This window comes from Polyergus mexicanus, unplaced genomic scaffold (genome assembly GCF_030449975.1).
Source record: "Polyergus mexicanus isolate NDT 795.1 unplaced genomic scaffold, iyPolMexi1.0 SCAF_18, whole genome shotgun sequence".
NCBI classification, from domain to species: domain Eukaryota; kingdom Metazoa; phylum Arthropoda; class Insecta; order Hymenoptera; family Formicidae; genus Polyergus; species Polyergus mexicanus.
The window spans coordinates 286,338-311,091 of record NW_027223338.1 but is presented as its reverse complement, the minus strand read 5'-3'; the positions used below and the strand labels follow the sequence as shown (position 1 = coordinate 311,091).

The 24,754-nt window shown below is 40.0% G+C and overlaps 2 protein-coding genes across 11 annotated transcripts in view; one reads left to right on the top strand and one right to left on the bottom strand.

Annotated features, from left to right (window-relative positions):
* The window catches only part of LOC138941272 (glucose dehydrogenase [FAD, quinone]), a 266,478-nt gene that overhangs the window by 216,512 nt on the left and 25,212 nt on the right, over window positions 1-24,754 (bottom strand). The gene's annotated exons all lie outside the window — the stretch shown is intronic.
* LOC138941271 (kin of IRRE-like protein 1) overlaps window positions 1-24,754 on the top strand; it is a 347,460-nt gene that overhangs the window by 317,376 nt on the left and 5,330 nt on the right. For all 10 annotated transcript variants that reach the window (XM_070310778.1, XM_070310779.1, XM_070310781.1 and 7 more), the window contains 3 exons: window positions 8,646-8,805; window positions 13,139-13,438; window positions 16,102-16,422. In XM_070310778.1, the coding sequence (XP_070166879.1) occupies window positions 8,646-8,805; window positions 13,139-13,438; window positions 16,102-16,422 (781 nt within the window). The remainder of the gene's footprint in view (window positions 1-8,645; window positions 8,806-13,138; window positions 13,439-16,101; window positions 16,423-24,754) is intronic.

Sequence of the window (24,754 nt, the reverse complement as noted above, 5' to 3'; positions counted from 1 at the left end):
ATGTGTATGTGTGTATGTGTGTGTGAGAAATTATTTGCTCTTCGTTATATTATGTAAGAACGTGCCGGGAAATAAGGTCAAGCGTCGTAACAGAAGAAATATGTCGTTGATCGATTTTCTCATTTTCCTCATTCCATCGATTTCGCGTTATCGGTCGATCGCTCCAACACTCTCACCTCTAGGCGTGTCATTGGGGTGAATTTTCACGTTCGCGCTCGGTACACCAGAACCGTTTCATTCGGCGACGCCACGGTCCCCCTTTCATTCATCCGGAAAGGTTTGCCTAGAAATTACAGGGGCCGTAGGCACGTTCTATCTGCCAATCAATCCCGAGCTAGCAATCGGGTTCGGCGCGCCACCCGGGTCTTAGAAAAGCGTTTCGGGCTGCCCCAGCAGCAGTAACCTTTTGAGTGGCAATCGTAAAAAGGGAGAAAGAATCATGAACGAGCGAAGGGCGAGAAAAAGGAGACGGGAAGGAAACAGATAAGGATCCAGAAAGTGAGAAAGAAACGAGGAGAATAAAAGGGAAGAAGGGGCGAGAAGAATAAGGAGAAAAGGAGGAAGAAATCGAGAAGGCGAAAAAAGAAACGTGAGATGGCCGTGCAATAATGGAGTGCAGTGATTAAGTCGGTTCTATCGTTCACGGGGACAATAGAGAAGTTCCGTACCTACCTGCAGTATCGACGAGCCAATCGGCCGACTCGGGTTTAGACGAGGAAAGAGACAGCCTGAAAGGATTCCCTCAACTCTTCATCTTTTTTCGTAGAGTGGATTGACCGAGCGGACTGCCGGCCGGAAGGGCCTCCATTAATATCGTTGCCCTCGCGAACTCGCAGAAAGATTGAGAATTTATCTCGACCTTCCTCCTTTTCGCTTTCTTATTAAGAAACAGTTTGACTCGCTCGAATTTTTATCCTATACAAAAAGTCTCGGGGAATTGAAAATAAATAAATAAATAAAATGTAACTTCTTCTCTGACAAAATCCAAAGCGTCGAGGCATTAAGACGTCTCGGATCTATAAAACGGTTGAAAACGAAATATTTTTCTACGCTTTACCGTATGAATAAATCGGCGAATGAATCTTGCCAACGAAAAAATAGCGACATCGATCAAACTCGAGAGATTCTATATCGTCTCGCCGCTACTCGATGTATACTCATATCGATGTCGTGGCTTTTGTACATCGATTGGATCGCACGAGCGCGTCGAGGATAACGGCTTTCTCTCTCACTGCGAATCGACCAAATACATTTCCCTCTCACGCGAGATCCAGTCCGACGAGTTTGGATCTTAATGCAACGCGGGGTAAGAGAGTGCGAAGGGATCGAAAGATATTTGTGTAAGTATGCGTGCGTGTATGTGAGTCGGTGGTTCTCGAGGAAGTGGATGCTAACGTCGAATTCGGCGGGCCGTGCATCAATCAATTTCACTACCATCGCGATCAAGGCGCGTTGGAATTCCTTGTAACATAAGAGCGACTCCTCGGAACGGAACACCGAAGGGGGAAGGGTGCGGATTCGTTTCGTATGATTTCGATCTCGCAATTTTTCGTTGAGAGAGATAAGACGAGTCGGCGGGGAATCAAAAGCGATAACCGATCGCGTAGTCATCTTACGGTCTTTGCCTGGCGCCTTCTAAAAAAAGCGCGATAATCGGCAACTTTGCGAACAGCTGTTCGAAACTACTTCCTCATCGTATCTCGACGTGTTCCGCCGAAAACATGGACTGCAATCCCGGATGCTATTGATTCTAATAATCGTTTCCCATGGAATTCGATACACCCAATTTATTGGTCATAAATAAAAAATACTATTTCTCATTTTATTTGCTGACCGTAATTTCTTATGCATCATTGAAGAGAATCCAATTAAGTACAGAAACGTTTGTGCTATTTACAATATATCTTTGCGATTTGCGCTTTTGTCTTTTAATTTTTCATTATTTAATTTTAAGACTTTCCGTCAAGCCATAAGCGTGTGGTTATTATTAAGTTATTTTTTGTTATTTGCATCTTTGTTTCTTGAGCCAATTTATTTATTTCTTTGTTATTGTCAATATTTTTAGCGAGCTTTATTTGAGAATGTCAAAAATATTTCTGCTTAAATATCATACACACGTAATGCGCGTCTATTCTTGGATAGAACGTGAATAAACATGGATATGATGTTTTCGAGAAATATTAATAGCTTCTCCTATTCGGAATAATGTTCGTAATAATAGTTGCAAACATGTCGAAATTTATTTTGATATTGAGATACATTATTTACATGAGATATATTTTTGCGATGCAAAATTTGATTATTTTTTATTTCAAAACTATTATTTATATACTTGTATATATTATAGAATATAATGCGAATTTTATTTTTTTAACTTTAAACTTTCGAAGAAACAAAAAAAGAAAATTTAAAAATAGAGACCCAAACTATCCTGCGCGAGAAATATTTCTCGCGAAAATTAATCGAAGAAAAAATACGATCCGCACGATATCATAATTGATCGACTCCCCGCCACGCGACTTCCGCTGTAATAAAATCGACAACGCGCTACGAATATTCGATAACGACGTATCTATATACAACCGTACATACGCGCAATCGGGATTGCTATTGCACCCCACTGTGCTCAAAGCAAAATGCAAACGAGTTCGGCAAACAAGTTCCCGGCTATCCATCGCGCTTGCGTGTGTCGATCGTATCGAAACTCGCGGATTATTAAAGTTCCGATCAAATTTATCGAACGAGAGCAGTGATCGAAGGAACGGTCGCGTTCTTGTGAACGAGCAAAGGAGCTCCTGACCGCCTCGCGGTGGAAAATAAACGGAATAAAAAGATCCCTGATGCTTTGATGGGTAGCGGTCTGCCAAGAGGAGGCGAAGCAAAAGGAAGAAAGAAGGAAGGAAGGAAGGAAGGAAGGAAGGAAGAAAGGAAGGAAGGGTTAAAGAGAAAGGGGAAGGAAGTATGGCCGCGGCTCGTTGGCAATTTTTCAAAGAATCAGTGTGCCGTCTGATCGGAATGAACGATCCCCTTCCCCTCTTTCCTAAATCCTGAGAGGCCCTTTCTTTCCCTCAAGCTCGCTTCTTTTGCGTTCGACTATACGAAAGAGCGAAGCGCTGAAAGGCTCTCACATGCGACCGCACAGGATCCTCCTGTGTGATGATGGTTCCTGTGTTCAAAACTGGGCGGACATTCCTACGAAAGGCGATTTTCGTTTGAGGGGCGCGAAGAAATTCGATGGAACGAAATTGGACGAATGGTTCGTCCGGCTGTACGAGATTTCGTAGAGTAGACCAACGAGGGTCGTCTTTGGCGCATTCCTCGAAATCGAATGTCGCGGACGGAATGTGCTACTATCGATTCACACGAGAGCTCCATGTGAAAAAAGAGCGCGAAGGGAATAGTCTCCTTAGTGATGTACGATCGCATCATTTCGCCTACAATGATTTCAAAACTAAAGTAATGAACAGTAAGCGCGCGCGCACACAAACGTGCACCTGCATGTAATTATTACGCGACTCATTTTATTTAATATCAATATCGTTAACAGAATCTTTCGAAACATCGTTAGAAGGAAGATACGGAAGACGCACTGGGACGAGTATCGTTAGCCGTTAGTGACCGTATTTCCTTTAGACCGCCGATGCAATTAGGCTTGCCGATAAGTGGAAGGGTGTCAGCTGTCTGCGCTGGGAGAATGGACACAATGGGGAAGTTAGTTGATCTTCATTTACGGAGTAAACCCTATGAAATCTAATTATTGGAACCGTAGTGTGCTCTCTCCCTCTCTCTCTCTCTCTCTCTCTCTCTCTCTCTCTCTCTCTTTCTGCTTCAGTTTTGGGAGTGACTGATCAAAGGGTCCCTGTTGCGTTCACTGCAGTACTGTATAACGAAATTAAATTTAATAACGTCGAGTCGAAAATGTCTCGCGTAATTGAATAAAGTATACAATTCTTGTTCGGAAAGATATAATCGTTTTATAATGTGTGCTTATCATAATGCAAAGAGAATTTGTAGAATTTTATCTTGGTTAACAAGTTTGTTGAATTTACAAATATAAAATTCTTTAATTTATATATATATATATATAAATCTGCGAATATCGTCGTTATGTTTTACCTTACGAGGAATCAACTTTTAAATATCAATTTGAATCGTGCAATTTTTTGATAGTTGGATTTACGATCTGCTTTTTCTTTCCACGATTCCAATATTACCGTTACCGTCGAACGGAAATACGAATAATCACAAACTAAATTAAATTGAAACAAAATTACTAGCGCAAATCTACTTACACGAACAAATACGAGTACGGTAAGCGAAGGAAAAGTAGATTGGACAAGTAGAAGGAGGTGCGCAGGACGAATGGTGGCTAAACTAAAACGAAAGTCAGGAGCTGACTACACAGGACGATACTCTTCATTCCGCCTCGTCAAGGCCTCGACGGCGGAGAAACGATGAAAGAACGGAATCCCGACTCGTGGGAACGGACAGGTGGGGAGGCTGGGGGATTCGAATCGCGAAAGGAAACTTTAAAGTTCGCTATCTCTATCGAAGCGAGAGTACGCAACGGGACCATATGTGTAAGCCGCCGCTACATCGATCAGAATGTGGAAAATCTCCATAGTAGAGTGTCTTTAATGGTGATTTTGACCGATAAGCTTCAATGGTTCACGTTTCACGTAAACGGTATGAGATAAAGCGTAATCGGGTCGAGCAGTTTTATATTTTTTTTAAATATGAAATAACTCTCTTCTCTTTTTCTCTCTTTCTTTCAATCGAGAAAAAATCGAAAAGAATTTTAATGATCCAATGGTGCATAAATACTTAAATAGAAGTCGAATAATCGATAAGAAATATACAGAAAGAATTCCGATGTTCTCCTTCTCTTCTTTTAAATTATTTTTAACGAAAAGAATTTTTACAAATCTTGTATCCTCGAATTAAAAAAAGGCAGATATTATTTTGTGTGTGTGTGTATAATATAAATTAATATTATATATATAAGTAAATCTATTAATTTTCTAATATAAAATTTTAATTTTAATATTAAATATTAATTATAATATAAACTATTGTATATATATACGTATATATAATATTTAATTGCACAAAGAAATTCTTAGATACATAAACTGTAGATTAGAGATTATATAGATTATAGCATTATGGTAATGTCAGAATTACTTTATAAGATTATTGGATGTAGAATTTCAATGAGACACACATACAGAGAAAGAAACGTAGAAAACTGCCCTTCAAAAATTCCTTTGCCGGTTTTAACGAGGTACAACATTTAACGAGTCCTTTCCAAGCTTCGTCTCTTCGCCGCAAGTAAATCGAAGATAAACCTCCGGGTTTAACCGAGGCTTAACCTATGCTAAAGCGCGCTAAACCTCCTAGACTCGACCACATGGACGGTTGGTTACATAGATTACAATGCAGTTTAATTGAGTTACTGCACTAATGGTTGCAAACACCACCTGTCTATTCATTGGTTTTTTTTTTTGCGTCCTTCTCTTTATTATTTTTTTTATTGAGTTTTATTGAAAAAAATACATCGTTTGCATATCGCGGGAAATGAATTTAATCGTGTAAATAAAAGAACTCCGCTATATATCAACTCACACGCTCGATTCACATGATCGCGATATGAGTGGTTCCAAAGTGTCCAATACACGTGTCCTCTCTGATATTTTAACACTTTATAGAGCCCAATACGATACATGGCAGAAATATAAAAAAATTGTATAGTTTAATTTGCCAAGCTATTAAATCCATATATATTGTATATATGTATGTGTATAATATATATTATATATTTATTATATCTGTATTTATTTTTTTAACTGGAATTATTTCTAATATTTAAGACAGAGGAAAAGAGTAAATTCTCGAATTGTGTATGCGCGTATTCGTCTCTCTCTCACTCTCTCTCTCTCATTCCGTTACTCTGTATATCTAACAATAAGTCGCGCGTTAAAAGAGGGAGCAGCTTTTATGGATATATCAATTAATTGTGCATTTCATTAAATATTTGCTCGCTAATATTGTGAAATCGAGCGTGCGGAAAATACGATGAACGGTGGAATTTCGACAGAACGACGTCGCAACGCGAGCGTCATCGTGTCGAACTGCCAAGATTATAAAACAATTGAATAAATCTACCCCCATTAGGGGGCGACGTTCGCGGGAAAAAGAAACGTCCCGGCGGAATAGACGGAGAAGTGGAAGAAGAAATCTCTGAATTCCCCCTTCCCCTTCCTCTCGCCTATATACCTCATCCCAGCTTCTCCGAGATTCAAATGGCCTCGTTTCAAATCGATTTCGAATTATCTTCGGCGAACGGATTCTGGCGGAACGAGAGAAAAGAGGGTCCGCCAGTGTAATGGAGGAAACGGTAGTGAGGTAAGAGGTATGGGAACGAAATGGCGGAGAGGGGAAGAGGGGGTAGGAATAGAGGGGAGGGCGAGAAAAGAGCGAAGAACTTAAGGGACTTTTACTGGCCGAGAGAAAATGTTTGCCGGCGAGACAAAGACGTTCGATTGCCGTTTCTTCTCTGATTAAATAGGCAGGACCTATAGCTTTTTTACGTAAATGCACTATGACAGGCGAGACTCTGTGAGATATTCTTCTTATAATCTCGCGCTTTCGCTCCTTTCTTCCGCGTATCGAACTTTCACAGCGCATTTCGACAAAGTAAAGAGAGAATCAAAAAATAGAACGAGATAAAAATTTTGTTAAATATCTTGTATGTGTGTGTGTGTGTGTGCATACAGAATGTTTCCGAAATTAATGACTAAGGAGGAGATTCTACTCATCGTAAGAAAGAAAAAAAATTATATGAATATGAGTTCGGAACGCTTCCTTTTTGAGTTATTTTTTAGATAAACTATCTAAGCATATAAAAGATTGTTTCCCCGTATTTAAGGCAATCAATTTAAATAAAATTTATAATTATTTTAGAATTTTTATATATTTTTTATAAGTAAAATAATTGAAACACATTGTTGATTATTTTACTGCAATCTGATAATAATTTCATAAAATTCTACATTTAAAATATTTAGACGTCTCTTGAGTAAGACGTCTGAAAGTATATCTCTAAAGGATTTCTTACATATTGTTGGATTCTCGATTCATATTTCATGTTAAGATGTTGAACCCTGAAATACCCTGAATAAGCCTGAAATATGTATATATTGGAGAAAAATTTTTATAGAAAATGACGAAACAATTCTATTATTGATATTCGAGAATAACTTTGCGATCTAATCATGTTAATAACATTTTTTAATAATGAACTTTATAATTACACGTTGCGTGCGCGAATTTCACATCGCGCCAGCAACTAGCCCGTAAATTAGGTAGTAGACGGCGGTCGCGGAACTTTCGAAGGCCCGGCCTGCCTCTCGCCTGATTAAGCGGTTCGGTCTGCATTTGGCAACGGCAAACGACGTCGGTGTATGCGCCGACTCTAGCTACTTGTTGGCCCTGACGTGCGGCTGTTCCACTATGCGAGTTCGTTCCCGGTTGCAAGTTTCAGCGTAGGACGATATTAGCACTAGCATTTGTCCCGCCTCTCATTTTGTCGCGAAAACACAGGGACAGAGTAAGACATAATATGCTGCTCACCCTTTCGTAGTTAATTAAACTGACAGATTTGTTATGACGACATGTAACCATGCGGCGGCTCCTTTTGCGACTCTACTGAAATTGTTTAAAACATATTTCCTCGCGCACCTCCGTACATCATCTCTAGATTATAATAACAGAATATATATAATATATTAATCCGTAATGTTAATGTAACACGCGATATTCGAACGGCAATTGGCAGAACGGAATTCGATTTTTTTTTCTTCGCGAAAATGCTGAAAGGAATTTCTCCATTTTCAATATTTGATTTAGTTAAAAAGTAAAGTTATTATAACCGAATCGGAAAAGATATAATAATAGAGGAGAAAATATATTTCTTTTTTTATTATTTATTTTATATGTCTCTACTACACAAGGAAAATTCGCGATCGCTATAATCTCGAATAGAGGTTAGATATATATTGTATCTTTGGATGTACGAAACACAGACATGCAAACATTAATAGTCCTTTTCATGCGCGCGGAGACTCTCGATGACCCTCGTTATACGAATACGACTCGTTAACTTGTTCGAGTTGTAACAATGTTATATCGCACGTACGGCGGTATTATGAGTATGTACAATATATGCTTCTTCGTAATCTCTTGCAAGATACTTCCCCTCTCTTTGTCTTTCTCGCGTTCGTAAAAGTGCTCCATGTACTCGGTGGTGACATTCCTCAGGAGAGGGGGGGGAAAAAAAAAGAAATAACACGATAACGAATAATCGTAACAGACAGGAAAACATTGCTGCGGTCGCGCTTATCTCTAATTTATCGTGAAATTAAAAAGTAACGAGAAATGAAATCGCGCGCGCTCGATCTCGCGACGGGACAAGTCCTCTCGCGAAGAAAACAAAGTCGCCGCTTCCCTCTTATTGTTAGACATCTATCTGACACATATATACGTCTTTTTGATTGTATTGCTATAGTTTAGAGATTATATGTACATTCCGTTCTTTTATCGTAATATAAGTCGAATTTATCCGAAACTTCTTTTTCTCTTTGCAGAATCAAATCCTGGCGCATAACACGTCGGCAAGGATCATCTGGTCGAATCAGAGCCTCGTCTTGCAAAGTGTGACGAGAAGCAGTGCCGGTCGTTATGTTTGCGCGGCAACCAACGATCTGAACGAGACGCGCAGCGAGCCGCTGCACTTTCGAGTTAAATGTAAGTAAAATGATTCTTTATTTATTTATCGCGATGGAAAAAATAGAAAAATTCTTTAACGAATAAACACATGAAATGATTACGAATGAGTCGATCATATATATTCGTATGAAATATATAAGAAAAAATATGATACATTCCATCGTTTGTGGATCAGTATATTATCACTATTGAGCAGCGAAAAATATAATATACAATTTAAGAAATATAATATATAATAAATAATATATATAACATATAATATAAAATATAATAAATAATATATAAAATATAGATAATAAATTTAATATATAAAAAAATATAACATGTAATGTGAATATAGAGAAATAATATTTTAAGAATTAACATGCGAAGAAATTTGTGAATATTAATAACTGGAAGCTAAAGATAAATTATTGTATATTTAAAATGGGAAAGGACTGATTAAATAATCTTTTGTTATCGCACGTTAATATACGATGAAAAAATTAGGAATATAATGGAACGCTACGAAATGTTTTGCGCTCGAGAATCGTTTATTCAATAGCAATCAGACCGATGATTTCTATTTTTGACCGATTTAATTTTATATATATATATATATATATATATATATATATATATATATATATATATATATATATGTATGTATGTATGTATGTATGTATATGTATGTATGTATGTATACATATATTAACTCAGGCGTCGCGTACATCTCGGGAATCACATTCGATATGAATATTTCAAGAGTCCTTAGTGCCGGCTACATTTTTTAAACCCAATTCCCGGGTTATGGTGGACTGTCGACGCGCAAGGTGCCTCTGAGTTTCGTGAAAGGGGTGATTCGTAGCGTACGTTAGGAAGAAAGCGGGACACGTGCGCGATTCTCGCTCTAGCATACGAATTATCAAAGCGGTACCTTTCTCGCGCGAGTAAGGGAGCTTCTCAACGAATAGAGAAGCATGAAAAGACTCGCGCACTTCCCTTGCAGAATGCACAATTTGCGAGATACTATTTCGGAAAATCCGAATTTCAATTTGAACATTACGACGAAGCGCCGCCGATAGCTTTGGAAAGTTTCCGAAATCTTCGCGAGAATACATATACTTGCGATTTGTATTAAAAAAAAATTTTTTTTTTTTTTTTAAATATATTAAAATGTAAGATTTTTAAAATTTTGTCAAAGATCAAAATAAGAAGGCTGAATTTATTTTTACAATTTTTGTAAAAATACAACTCGATGATCGATGAAGCGCGAGTTTGATTTGATTCCAATAAAACCGTATTGGAGTAACCGGCATGCGAGAGACATTTAATATGAAGTCCTGACGACGCTTGCACGACTTTCAATTCCGTAGACAAGCGCGATCCTCGATATATATTTAACTATGGATCCTGACGATCTCGTAAAGATAGAGGAAATAGTCTCGCATAAGCGATCATTTCGCGAGTGCTCTCAAGGAATCGAAATCGGGGATGATTTCACGATGGTTTATTTTCTTGGATATATTACATAGCATATTGTATTTGGAAAGAGGAAAGAGCGTTTGGTTTATGCTATCGACACCTATCGTAATATAATAGAATTTACAGTGGTCGCGGGACAAAAGCGATTCGATACATATTCGTTTATTCTGTCATCGCAAAATATACATATATGATGTATAAAAAAAATTTTGTCCAAGTAAAAAAAGAGAATTCTTGATTTATCATCAGATTTTCTATTTTGCAAGAATAATAGTTTCATTATTGTAAATATTGTAATATTTTTTATTATACTTTTGTTATATGTGTGTGTGTGTGTGTGTGTGTGTGTGGTGTGTGTGTGTGTGTGTGTGTGTGTGTGTGTGTGTGTATGCGTGTGTATGCGTGTGTGTAAAATACTTTCATTGTATGAAAAAACAATCAATTATTTTCAACTTATCTGCAATAAAGTTATACGATTTGCGCTCTTTCGATAAAATTGTTTCGATTTGTAGTAGCTTTTTCTCACGAAGTTGATAGGTGTACGTTATTAATTAAGACATAAATATTGTACAAATCCTACGTCAAACATCAAAAAGCATGCCGATTTTAGAGATTTACTTGATAATCGAATATTATACACGTACGGAGATATAAAATTGAACGATATTAATTAATGGCTATAACAAATGGTTTTGTTACTTTTCGACGCATAAATGTTAATTAAATTTCTCTTAATTGAAATCGTGCTGTAGTTACACAGTATCGTATATTTCCCTTTTTCTCTCTCAATACGATTTATTATTAATTTTAAATCATTCAATTCATTGTACATCCAGAGAGCCTGTGACATACATAATTTCATATATGACATATTTATTTTATTTAATATTAACAATTTACATTCTTTTAATGACAGTTTTATAATATAAACATATATACACAAGCGACATTTTTTACTTTTTTTTAACAGCAATATCAATTATCGTACGCGCGTCAATAAACCCAATCATTATTTTGCCGCTACTTATGATTATTATGACACGCGCCATACGCGTTATACTTGTTTTATTTATAAATGTGTGCGCGTAAACGCAGTGAAGTATACGTAGACTACGATTTTGTGTCGGTTTATAATGCGGATATCGTCCACACAAATCTTCGTGTACTATGCTTTATTTACATGTCGTAAATAAAACCCATTATGTGCGTCGCGCGTTTGCTTTTATATCGTAAAATTTCTCTCGACGCCGCATTTATTTCGCGTCCACTCGCGTCCGCGCTAAAAAGCCACGATCAAAGTTCAAATATGAGGCGATTGAAAATATCGCAGCGAGAAGAACAATGAGCCCCCACGAACGCTTAAATATATACGGCGTTTAAATTCTCCTCCGGCGTTTAAATTCAATATCAAATCGCGTTGAAGAGTTACAGCCATCGTGGAATGCTGCATTGCGGCTATCGGCGAAAATTAATATCAATTGCTTGTCTTGCGCAATCGTGTTACAATAGGAAATGTACGATAATTATGAACACGTAATAAAGTTGAAAAGTCTGCAATAGAAGTGATATACTATGAAAGCGCGAGACTCGGCGAGTTTCATAACGAATACTTTCAACCGGGCCAGTTGAATATCGCGGATACGAGTTCTTCAATCTGGATTCATATATACCTACTCGCTTTATATACTTTTCGCAAATTCCATTATACAATATATCAGCATTTTGATCCTTGTTCCGATTGTCGCGTAATATCAATTTTGCCCCAGAAATGTCTCTCGTTCAAGCGTTACACGATAAAAGACGCGTATATACATGTTCCTCTTTCTCTCCTCGCGCTCTCCGCGCTCTACGAAGGCGAAGAGACGAATGGAGACAAAGGGAAGCGGAGATAAACGTAGATAAATTGGAACGCAGAAAGACGAAGATAGAAGAGAGAAAGAGATAGTAGACTTTTTTTGCACAACACTCGTGTTGATAAAACGATTCTACCACCGGTTACAGGCTGTCCCTCCCCCTCCTGGTGACAAAACGCCCAGGCGTGTCAGAAAAATCGTACGTACGATATCGCTGTCGTTTGCGTGTTTTCCCAGATGCAGCCGCGATATGTGGGTCATCATTGGCATATCGTCAAAAGAGGGAGAAATCTTCCGACCGTGTACAGATAACGCCGAGACGGTGTTACCCCGGATCCCTCGCTCGCTCGCTCGCTCGCTCGCTTTGCAATTCGCTTTATCTCGCGGCTTTTCTCCCTCGGAGAGATCTCCTCTCCTTCGTTTCCGATCTTCCGATATTCTCAAGATGACATAGAATAATGACGTAGAATAGCGCTGTCGGAAACAATGGATTATTCTCGCATTCATGTTAAACGCATAATATGTAATACTTTTTTTTCCCCAAAGTGTAACGACTAGGCTCGCTAGAGTCGGAGCTAAGTTAATCCGTTAATCCGTTATACATTAATAATAGTAGAATTAAATATATTAATAGTAACGCATTTATTTTTCTTAATCTTTATTCAAAATTTATATGGACGCGCAGTAAAGCGGCTTAAAACATTTTCAAATGTGCAGCGATTAAAACCCTCGAATCTTATATAAAAGGAAAAGAGAAAGAAAACAGCTGATATTTAATTTACATCCTTCTCTATTGTTAAGCGCCAGTTTTCCGGCACATTTTACGAAATTAAATATATAGAGATCTCTCGTCTTCCTGATCTGTAAAATTTGAAGACGTCAGCTATTTGAAAATTTCGCAGAGATCTCGATTAATTGTCATAAATTCCGCGAATCCTGCGATAAATTCCAGCGCCGTCAAAGGCTCCCCGAGATGCTCGGCAAAAGAGGACCGTCTCTCGCGGCACGTAATAAATCGATAATTCTGCTTACAGTCGCGCCGGTGTGCAAGGAGGACCGGATCATAGTGGTTGGCGCGTCGAGGGGCGAGTCGCTCGACATCGCCTGTAGGGTCGAGGCCGATCCGCCGGCGCACAATTTCCGGTGGAAATTCAACAACAGCGGCGAGACCCTGGAGGTAGCACCTGGTAGGTTCTCCATGGAGAAGTCGAGCGGCGTCAGCGTGTTGAGATACACGCCGACCACCGAGCTGGATTACGGTACCCTCTCGTGCTGGGCGGACAATCTCGTCGGTACCCAATCCAGGCCGTGTCTATTCCAGCTGGTAGCAGCGGGTGAGTGTGCGCGATAAACTACGTACGATGTTCAAAAGACATCTCACGGGCAAACTTCTTCCGGAAATCGCCTTTCCCATTCAATCGGATACGGTATATTGACACGACAAAGGTTTTATTAATCTCGATCAGTTTCTTTTTGGTTTAATATAGTTTTTACAATATTACCTCCAATGTCATTGACAAGAAAATGCAACGAGAATCCAATTGAAACCCAGATTCGAGATAGTCCAAGGTTTGTTTTATTCCTTGTGTTTTCATTTATCCACGAGCGTCTCGATGATTAAAAGCGAAGGAAGGAAGCATCCGATATGCGATCGATAAATATTTAAAATTGTCATTCGTTGGAAGCAGTGCACACATTATTGATTATGGATTATTGAATCACAGAGTCGACGTACTTGATTAAAATTGTGGAAATTCCGGAGTGTTGGAGAAAAAAAAACCAATGCGTTACATATATAAACAAATAGATGACCGAGATATGGGATGCAATTTTTAAGGAAGTATGATCGCGACATTTAATTTCATACTCGCGAAATGATAATCGTGAAATAATGCGCGAGTTGGAGAAAAAAATATAATAAATTTTACGCCGAATTAAGCACATTTTTAATCGCGCGAGTTAGAGGAATCGCGCGAAAACGGCGACGATTAAAATGTGTAAAATCTCCGCTGTTTTTACGAGGTCCCCGGGGAGGAGAACGCGAGAGCAGTTCGCCCGCGAATCATCCACCCGCGAGTACAATGGCGAAGCGACCAATCATCGAGCGTTAAATCGGCATTAATTCCTAGGCGAATTTTTTCGCGTTTCCTCGTTTTCTCTTTTTTTCTCCTCCCTCTCCTCCGCCGTCCATGGGTGATCGACAGTGACGTTGACACGGCGATCGGGAATATCGAGAACATATTGACGTTGACGAATACGTCGGCCTGTGTTAGCGGCACCTACGTGTATACGTTGCGTGGGTATGTGTGCGCGCGCGCGCGCGCGTGTGTGCGTGTGTGTGTACCCTCCCCTCTCGAAAATAAAATCCTTCGTCCTTGTCGCTTTGGCGTACCCATCACGCTCCCTCGCCTCGTATCGAGGATCTCTCTTTCTCTCCTTCCCTCTCGCGCGGTTCTCCGCCGATGCCAACGATCCGTAAACTCGATGGCATGAAATTATTTTTGTACCCTCTCCGCCTTCTCCCTTCTCCGCCATGTTATTGATGTCGGTTACCATTCCGCAAAGTAATATTTCGGCAAGGAATACGCTCGTCGAAGCGTGATGGAACGGTAAAAAGACGGGATTTCCGGGACAGAATTTTTCGCGATAGAATCGAGAATTGTGTGAGACGTTACTTGTTACGCGTATTGAGCAAATATAATTGATACTCCGCGACACACATATCGCGATTCACGAGTATGCAAATATATAGATATTTCGTTGGAGAAAAAATTACGACCGGTGAAAGAAAAGATCTGGATATATCTGGAAAAATAAGTCGCAGATTTTAAGAAAATATTCATAATCGATAAAAGTCAAGAATATAGATAAAATATATAATTCTCTATAACTTGTAAAAAAATCACGACTTTTTCTCCGAATCCAATTTATCATAACCCATTCCTTCTTATGAATTAAATGCAAAACTACATGGCGTGTACAGTTTTGCTTACATTATCACATGTTTTGGTTGGAGCACTGATTTTTAAATGACACGTGGAGGGAGAGATATCACATGCAAGAAAAATATGTCGTTTAGCTATCTTCTTTGCTTACAAAACTAATTTGAATCTGCCTCTATCCCAGCTTGAGGCCCTTTACGAGCACGAAAGCGCGAGCTAAAACTGTTTCCTCGCAGACAATGAAGTCCGAGCTACGTGTAAAGCTACTTAAGAGATGAAAGAGCAAAAGAGATGGTCGGAGGAGAGAACAAGCGCACGTAAAATACAAACAAGGCATTGTCGAGATTCAATATAACGTCCCGTAGATCCCCGCGAATCGTAACAAAGAGAACGACGACAACTTTGTGATTAAGAAATGTGAAAGAAATGAAATTCCAGTCTCGCAGATGAAACGAGAAATATCGAGAGACGGTGATAAGGACAATTCCGCGCGGAATCGAAACACGAAAGACGAGAATGCGCTTACCGATCGATTGTTGAAAATGAGAAGATGAATCGGGCTGCTGTGATTCTAACGCGCAGAAATTGATTTTGGAAAAGCGCTCCTCGCGAAGACAAAATTCCGATAGCGAAGAGTTTGCGGGGACTCGTGTCACGATAACGCGGGAGACAGGAGAGGGTGACAAGAGAATGAAATATCTCTACGTCATTACTATCCTAGTAAACTAAATCTCTTGCTATTCCTAGACACACAAGAATTTTTCGCTCGCATACCGGGCTTGATTTCCGAGAAAACGTCGGACGATGATCTCGCTATCCCGAGCTAATCTACGAAGCTACGATTCTTTCGGAAACGTGTGCAAAAAGTTCAGGAAATGTCACGGGAGGAAAATGATGATGCGGATGAAAAAAATTTAGTCAAATGGAAAGAGAGGAGAGAAAATCCTCTACGTAGCCTCTTTCCGTCCTATCTTTGAATTGGAGAGACTGTTCAATTATAAGCCGCATAATTCGCGATCCATCTCCTTCTTCATAGACGACCGTTCTCCTTGCAGGAAAACCGTTTCCGGTGCGCAATTGTACCTTGGCGAACCAAACGTACACCAGCGTGGAGGTGAAGTGCGTGCCGGGATACGACGGCGGCCTCCCGCAGAAATTTGTCCTGGAGGTCTATCACGGCGACGTCGATTTCCTTATCAGCAGCCAACCTCTCTACAACGTCTCCAATGCGGACGAACCGACCTTCGCCCTCGCCGGACTGGAGGCGTCGGTCGAGGCCGGGGTCCACGTGGCGGTGTACGCTGTCAACGCCAAGGGACGAAGTCAACCCGTCACTCTTAGCGAGGTCACCTATCGCGATGCCGAGAAACGCACCGGTAAGTAACGCACAATTTTCAACTTTATTAGTAGGTGTAATACTTATATTTAAAAACTTTATAAACAAAATCAAGGACACGTGATTTATTATTACATTAAGCGGCGGACTGATTTATTGTTGCTTCGGGGAGAAAAATTGTGACGTACAATATTTCGCTTATCAATCGAGGAGATCGATGCGACATTAAAATCGCGAAGAGAATTTTCTTATAGTATTTCCAACTTTTATTATTTATTATTTTGCGCGAGAAAACGTCGATACTTGAACGCGAATTGGACTATCTCGACGGAGAATGAAAAATCGTCTATCGCTTACAAGTCGACGCGAGATCGAATCGCCAAAAGTATCGCCGAGGCTCTCCTCGAGAGTCAACCCTGCTCAATTTAGCGGAGATCCGCGATTGCCCGAAGATTAGCCAAAGAGTACTGGCCGAGTACACGGATCGACGGCAAGGTCACTACTATGGGTGGGTCTTTCGGAGGTGAATCGGATAGAGCGGCTGATTCTCTAGGTGGGTGGTGTCACCGACGCAAGGTGGTAAGCAAGACGGATCACTGCTTTCGAGACAACGTTACGAGACGAACGTACCGCACCCCTTTAAACGTTCGTATATATGTCGTGTTACTTATCGTATTTCATTTTTATTTTAAACTGCAGAGTATAATTTAATCGATACTGTGCGATACTGATATTGCAAAATAAATATTAATTTTTGATGAAATAATATTTACCGTATACAAAACAATATATTTTGCTATATATTATTAACGAGTTGTCGAAACGTTATATATATAAACATTGGTCCGAAAAAAACGTTGCTTTATTAGGAAGTTGTAATAAAAATATATAATACATACGAAGACAATAACGGACTCATTATTGTCGCATAACAATGTAATTCGGCGATATTTATTTATTTGTTCCAGCTGTATTTTTTGTTGCAGCTCAATTTTTATCTGTGAAAAATCAAAAGTATGTATCGTGTAAGAGTTAATTTGCAGCAAAACTTACCGCGAGGATTATAGTTTGAGCTAAAGCAAGGCAGAGATATAAAATTTGTAGATAGCTACGTTCGATCTCTCAATTTTTGTATTAGAAGTCAGAAAAGCGATATTTTGAAATAGAAAATTTAGCTTTTCTTTTTTTAATATAACGTGATAATAAAGCATTTTCGAACCAACGCTTGTGTAATTTTTACGTTTTAATCTATAGTTAGTTGCAAAGTTTAATCGTTTAACTTTGTAACACATTGTATATAGATTTTATAGAATTTGCGTGACGTTTCGAAATCAAAAGATGTCAGGTTTGGCGCATTGTTGTTTCGACGGCACAGATTTTTTGAAATTCGAAATCTAAAAAAATCGATAGAATATGAACGGTACAGAGACAGACGCATGCCCCCCCCCCCGCCCCCTCACTTTATCCGCCCCCGATACGTAAGGAATATTCGAGGTAACGCAACGAAAACGCGTGGCGAAACGTTACGGGCGCGTCACGTTGCGTATGATTGTAACGCGGGCAAATGAACCTATTCTGTCGGCCGCCCACGCACGCAACAGTGTTACGCGCACGTGCGTGCTCCCGTAAACATCACCGCACGTGGTTCGAGGTAAAACGAGTACCGGGCGAATCCAGTGTGAGTAAAGTGATTTACGGTTCGTCGCAGCCTCGATCATTTGTTGCTCGATGTGACGCGGCGTCCGCGCGTGTTTCGCGTGACTTTTAACCCTCTTACCCTCCCGTCCCTCCCCCTCATCGGTATGCTCAAAAACAAATCGTGGATTCCGAATGCGAGACGAAGGAGATTGTTGGCAGTTCTAGAACGATTTATTTCCGGAATCGATCTCTCGCGAGAGAACGACTATTTTTCCGGAAAGATTCTCTTCCCTCCTCTCGTCGCTATCGCTTTAGTTTTGTATCGAAAAAAAGAAGACGCGGTTATTAATTTCGAGGGATGAAAAACAAGGAATTTTTCTCAGAAAACATTGCAACGTATAGAAAATTCCAAGCATCGACGACGGTTTTCGTCGCGACCAACGTGACGAATTTGTATTTCTCACGCGATTGTACACGTCAAGGTGCGCTTAACCCATTTCTAGACGAAATTTTTTTGTTCCACCGCATAGGCAACGAATATCGAATTAAGGAAAGCAATTTTAGATAATGGTCCCAGCAGCACCCAACGCCGGGACTAGGAAGGAGTTAGAAAGGGAGAAAGAGAGGGAGGGAGGGAGGGAGGGAAGGAGAAAGAAAATAAAACGGAACTGCGCAAAGGACGAAGAGGAAGAGTAAGAAAGAAGCCTATCTAGGAGAGATACGAATGTACAGGATAGTCATTAAGCAGCTGCAGCTCTCTTTTCTCTCCGTTCTTGCGAATATCTCTCTCAATTCACTCGACCCCAAGTACTTGGACTTCCCTTTCCATCTCTTCCTCTGTCTCCCTTATTCCTTTCGCATCTTCCTCTTCCCGTGTCTCGTCCTCCCTACTTCCTCACCCCTCGCCACTCTCATCTTTTTGGACATTAAGCCGTTGCGCGTGCGGTAATTTTCCTGGGGTCATTCTTGCCGCTCTTCTTGCCCCATCGTTAACTTCACTTAGTTCTGTGTTTAGCCCCGTCGTCATTTTTCTCAACCTCCTCGCCTCCTCCCCCCTGCCGCCGCCTCTCTTCTCCTATCAAGAACGGCTCCTTGCCCATATTTCCCCTTTTCATATTCCCATCCGGTCTCTCATCCGCATTTCCACGAGCGACCTCGTCAGACGTTGCCCGACCAAGCTCCACGTCTTTCCACGCGCGCGCCTTTCTTTTCCATTTCCGTTTTTTATTCTCGCATATAAGCTCGCTCGTAAGTTCTTTCGTCCCCGTCGAGGCGGATGCCTTTTTTCACGGTCCAGAGGGAAAGAATAATTAGCGCAACATCGTCCATCCGCGTTCCCGCGGAAAGCGTACCCTTGAGTCCGCTCGTCCGCTTCGACATTATTCTTTTATCGTCGCGAAGCATCGGGCGATATAAATCACTGACAACGTTGAAAGAGCCAAGTCCTCTAAGTTTCGACAATTTCAGATATCGAGAAATGTGAAATCAAAAGTCCCAGACTTCTGAAAACTTCGATTTAGTGTAATCAAAAAGTTTCGAAATCGGTCTTGTTAAAAGTGAACTCCATCGTTATCGATGTGCTTGATAAGCTTCGAAGTAGACTTTTTCTACACTTAAATTTATACTCGACAGCTCTCTATCACATGTCGTTTGAAATACTTTTCCATGTATTTTCCGGAAAATATATTATGATAACAAATGCCGCGATGGCATATGTAATGACAGAATTCGGATAAGTAATAAATGTGATGATAATCGAATGTTTCTTGACTTTATAGTTTTACACCACCAAATTCATATGACGATGAAATGTTTGCGAGATAGTCGCTCAAAGGCTTGCGTGGATTTTAAGCAGATTGTGCTTGACATAAAGGAGATTGTTTGAGGGATTGCTAGAGAGAGTCACTCGTGCGGCGATGCTTATTTCCTTCTTACTTTCTATGTGTACATGAGTCTTCAAATTAAATAGTAATGCGCGGTATATAATCAGTTTCTCAACTGTAATTCTTGTTTAAAAAATATATATAATATTGAAAAATAAAATTTCACAAATTTAAGAAATTTTTTAAATAAACGTACATTTTATATTTAATTAACCAGCTATACTTGATTTACTTATACACATTAATAACATCCTCGTTCATGACCAATTTTGTCAATTTTTTTGTCCTCGGTCTTGCATACATCAATTTATATACAATTATTTTAGACATCATTGTTTTTTTCCAATTAAAGAAATATACAGAGGATGAAAATATTTATTATATTATTCTGCCATTTTATTTTATCTATAAAAGATTGGAAAAAGATTGGAAAATGCGATTTCTCTCCTATTAAGCCAAACTAAAACTTGTCAATTAATTCGGATAACCGCGAGTGTAAATACGATTCATACCGCGTCTTACAGCGTTGGATTGATCTCGAGACGAGATCGGCCGAGATAATTTGATCGAGACGAGCCTGCGGGGCCCGTAGAATTAAAGCGGCATCGAACGAGGATCATCAGATAAACTAAAGGGTTCCATCGACGTCGAATGCCGCGGCGCGCGAGGCTTCCTACAACGATTGAGATTAGAACTCGCCGAAATCTTCCGAAGGGCCGCTCGACGATCCGGATCGCAAACCCCCTTTCCCTCTCGTCGTTCCGATAAGCGTTTATTACTCGACTCGAGATGCTCGAGACCGCCGCAGGACTTGGTCCTTTCGGTCCGGTTATGCAAGCCGGCCCGAGAGAGCCAATTCATTCCGCATCGCGGGATTGCGGAGTGGTAATTGCTGTCCGATTTCGCCCGATGTACGTATGTAGGCGTACGCCTACATATTGCACGTAAATACGAAAGGAAGAATCGATCGCCGATAATCACTCTCCAAACTGCTTCGGCCGATTGCAATTAATATAGGATAGAATACGGAGAGGATGTAGGCACGAGTCCTTAATTCATATTTGACAGGGGAGAGTCTCTCCGTAATATACAAAATTTTTTCACGCGAAAATGTGTTAAAATATATATAATAATACTCGCGGTATAACGTTACTCTCTCTTCGAAATTATTACTTTTAAATACGCTCGCTTATCGTCCGCTTATCTTTGACAATGACTTTCGAGAATTCGCATCTCTCGCTTCCCGACATTGTCTCGCATTCCGGGAATATAACGCATTCGATCCTCTACGATACCGACTAATTGCATCAAAGACGAATCGATCTACTGGCCGATCTCGATTATCCTTCATTAGCTTTGACGAGGACAATAATGACGGATGATCCGGAACAAAGGTTTCCCAATACTCGACCAGTACTGTTGATTTAGCACGAGCTTCTTAAGTGATTAACGCAGTGATTAATCGGATCGATTTGCTTTCACACTTTCGCGCTTGATTTCCAAGTTTGTCTGTCCTGTGATGCTTGACGAGAACAAAATGTACTCCGAATATTATCAGGAATATAAAGGAAATTACTTTTTTAAATAAAATGTATGGTACCTATTTTTTTGTAAAAAAAAAGAGAAGGAAACGAGAGACAGAGAGAGAGAGAGATTTGTTTAGAATAGAAGTATATTTTCGACGCTTTTGAAATCAGATTAATTCTAAAATAGAGAATGATTCGATTAGTGCCGTGAAATAATTATGTCGATGGTCTGGTAATCGGGATATATTCGGATTTATATCATAAGTTCCCTCAAATACGCGCCGTAGGGTTAACGGGAGAGATTCGCGCGGGATGATCCATGGTGACGGAGCGACGACGGTGCGCCACGTGAACGCTTTCATTAATTGAAAGCGGGGGACTCTAAGTCGCTTTAGCAGACCTAGGGATGGGGACGGGGGTGGGGGTGGGGGGGAGGGGGGGGGAAAGTACGGCGTAACAGCGATCCGGAGTTCGACCCTATGTTGGAATTAATCCAGGTGAGCCGAACTTGGATTTGGGCGTCGACTAAGCCTGGCTTCTTGGTGACTTAACCGGCCACATGACCTCCGAGGCTTCGTCTTACCTCTGACGCGGACGCCAACGTTACGGCGGTGTAACTCCCCATTTAAAGAGAATCTTCCCTAACTCCCGCCGAATATATCCTCTCTTCGGCGATGATTTATCCCCTCCAGAACTCTCTTTTACGCTATAAATTTATCGGATAAAATTTTCCTTCGTTAATCAAAGTTAATGAAACCTTGGATCTCTTATATTAAGAAATAACGCGTCTTGATTTTTGTTAAGATAAAAAATTTTTAATTCGACGTATCTTTTTTCTCGAGATATATTTGAAATATTTAAACAATAGATAATTTACTCGATAAAAGTTTACGATTTGATAATTTCCTTTCTGAAGAGAATTGCCATTTTATACTGATTTCTATGAAAATATAAATTGAAATTGATTATGCGGCCGATTTAATTATTCGCGTCACTGTAGATAATAAAATAAATCGATTCCGAAAAGTAATTCGGTAATAGGTTTATCGATTTTTCTACAATCTTAAAGAATACGCAGAAATAATCGACAGAAATAACGATCGATCAAAATACAAGCAAAGTTTCCGATGTTCCTAACAGATAGAAAAAGTTTTGGACGATCGGGAATTTTTTTCAAGGATGGAATTCCACGCAGAGGGATATTTTCCCCAAATAATCCAAGCGGTTAGATTCCGTCTCTGGCCCTACTGCAAGTCCGATTAGTGATCTAAACTTCGATGAACTTAGGATTCGGGAATCCGTTGGGATATGCGATCTCTCTCTCTCTCTCTCTCTCTCTTCGTCTTCGCGAATCCGTTAGTCCTTTCTCGCAAGGATCGACGATATAAGGACCGGTTTATCTTTACTACCCTGGCACCAGACGTTTCTCCGTAGAACTCGATTAAACTTCCATTGCAACTTTTACGAGACAGTATCGGAGGCTTAGGGTTGTATACGATCGCTAAATGTACCAATTCCCCGTCCAACGCAATCCGCGCGTAAGGATGATAATAAATTGAAAAATTATCTGTCGATGTCAGAAGTACACGTTACCGAAAAAACACGAATTTCACGGGGAATGAGGGGCGTGAAACATTGAATGAAATTACTCGGGCGCTGTGAAAGCGTAATAAGATATAGGAGACTGCAAGAACTTGATTTATATTAGCACAGAGCGGCGAGTTGGTTTTTTTAAATTTATAACGGAGAAAAATAAAAAAACGGATGAAATATTTAAAAGCTTAAGCCGTCACACACGAGACAGAAGCGCGCGCGCCGCCACCATAAATCTTCCTCCGCTAAATTGTCAAAAGCTTTACTGCAGTTCATCCACAGAGCTGGATGAATTTACGAGAGTTTCTTAAGCTCGTCGCAATAGGAGTCCGCTTGTCACTTACGTGTACTCACACGTGACATGCTCGTTGTATACGCGTTACTATGACTTTCATAAATCTTCCTTTATATCGTAGTCCGGTCGAAGGCGCGGGAGCAATTATACAAAAAAATATTACTTATGTAATATTATTTGTGTACAATAGTATACAAGATTAATAAATATAATAACCTGCGTCAATTGTGTACTAAATAAAACCTTCGCGATTATGTCAAACTAGGGCGATTAGTAAGAATTTTACAGAAACTGAAATTTTTTACACGTATCCATTTTTCTTCTTGTCTAGTGATATCGTTAATATTCTCAGTTCACGGAACTTATTTCCTATGAAAAATATTTCAATGCAAAAAATGTAAATAAAAAAAAAAAAAACAATTTTTTTTTTTTTAAACGCAACTTTAATAGCGTAACGAATGCGAGTTTATTTTGCGTGATTTTAAATGTCGAGTGCGCGCTGAGAAGTTTCTCGAGAGGAAACTTCAGTTCCCGGATTATATACCTGGCGCAATTACTCGGCATTTTTTGCAAATCCCCGTACATTTCCCGGAAAAATCTCTGTTCGCGAGCTCAAGCGCACGTGTGTCTCGTTAAACGACGAGATCTTGAGATCTCCCTTTCACAATGTATCAAGATGCTTCGTGCTACGGAAGGACGGCATTTTCTTCCGCGCGCAGCTCGGAGAGCTCATTTACACGGTTTGACACTTGTGGTCCCCGGCATAATACCTGCGTGAACCTTCCTTAGGTTATGGGGGTCGGTCATGGTGGCAGATATCTGAGCTGCCGGCTGATTAAATCCGGGCTTTTACCGGAGCATTATCGCGTATCAGCAACATACGTATAACGCGTCCCAACGTGCGCCTTGATGCGTTTGCACGCATAAATATGCCTGCATTAGGCGTGCGAATCTACAAACAACACGACGTGAACCGATCTGTCCTTTGATATATTACTTTTTTTTTTCTTCATGACAAAAAATGAAAATATTTCCATACGTACATCTTTTTTCATATAATATAATTACGTTATTAAAAGAAAAATTGAATAAATCCCTGGTGGAGGATTTCTAAATCGAGCAAATATTTTCTAATGCCAGTAAAAAAACAACACGTGATTAAAACAATCTATGTGAGTCAAGTTATAAACGTGCAAGCGCAAACTCGGTTGGGCTAGCTTAATCGACGTAAATAAGTTGGCGTCGGTAGCGCTCTTTCTTTCCCCTCCTAGATGAGAGAATTTAAGAATTAAAGGTTCTCGCTTTTCGGCTTTTCCGCTTTATGCCAACCGGCGCACCCGATCGGGCTGGTGCAACTCACGACGAGGTGCAGTTTTGTTAATTATCCGACAAAAACAGCAGGCGCGATCCCACGCTTTGCCGGCCACGCTATCACGT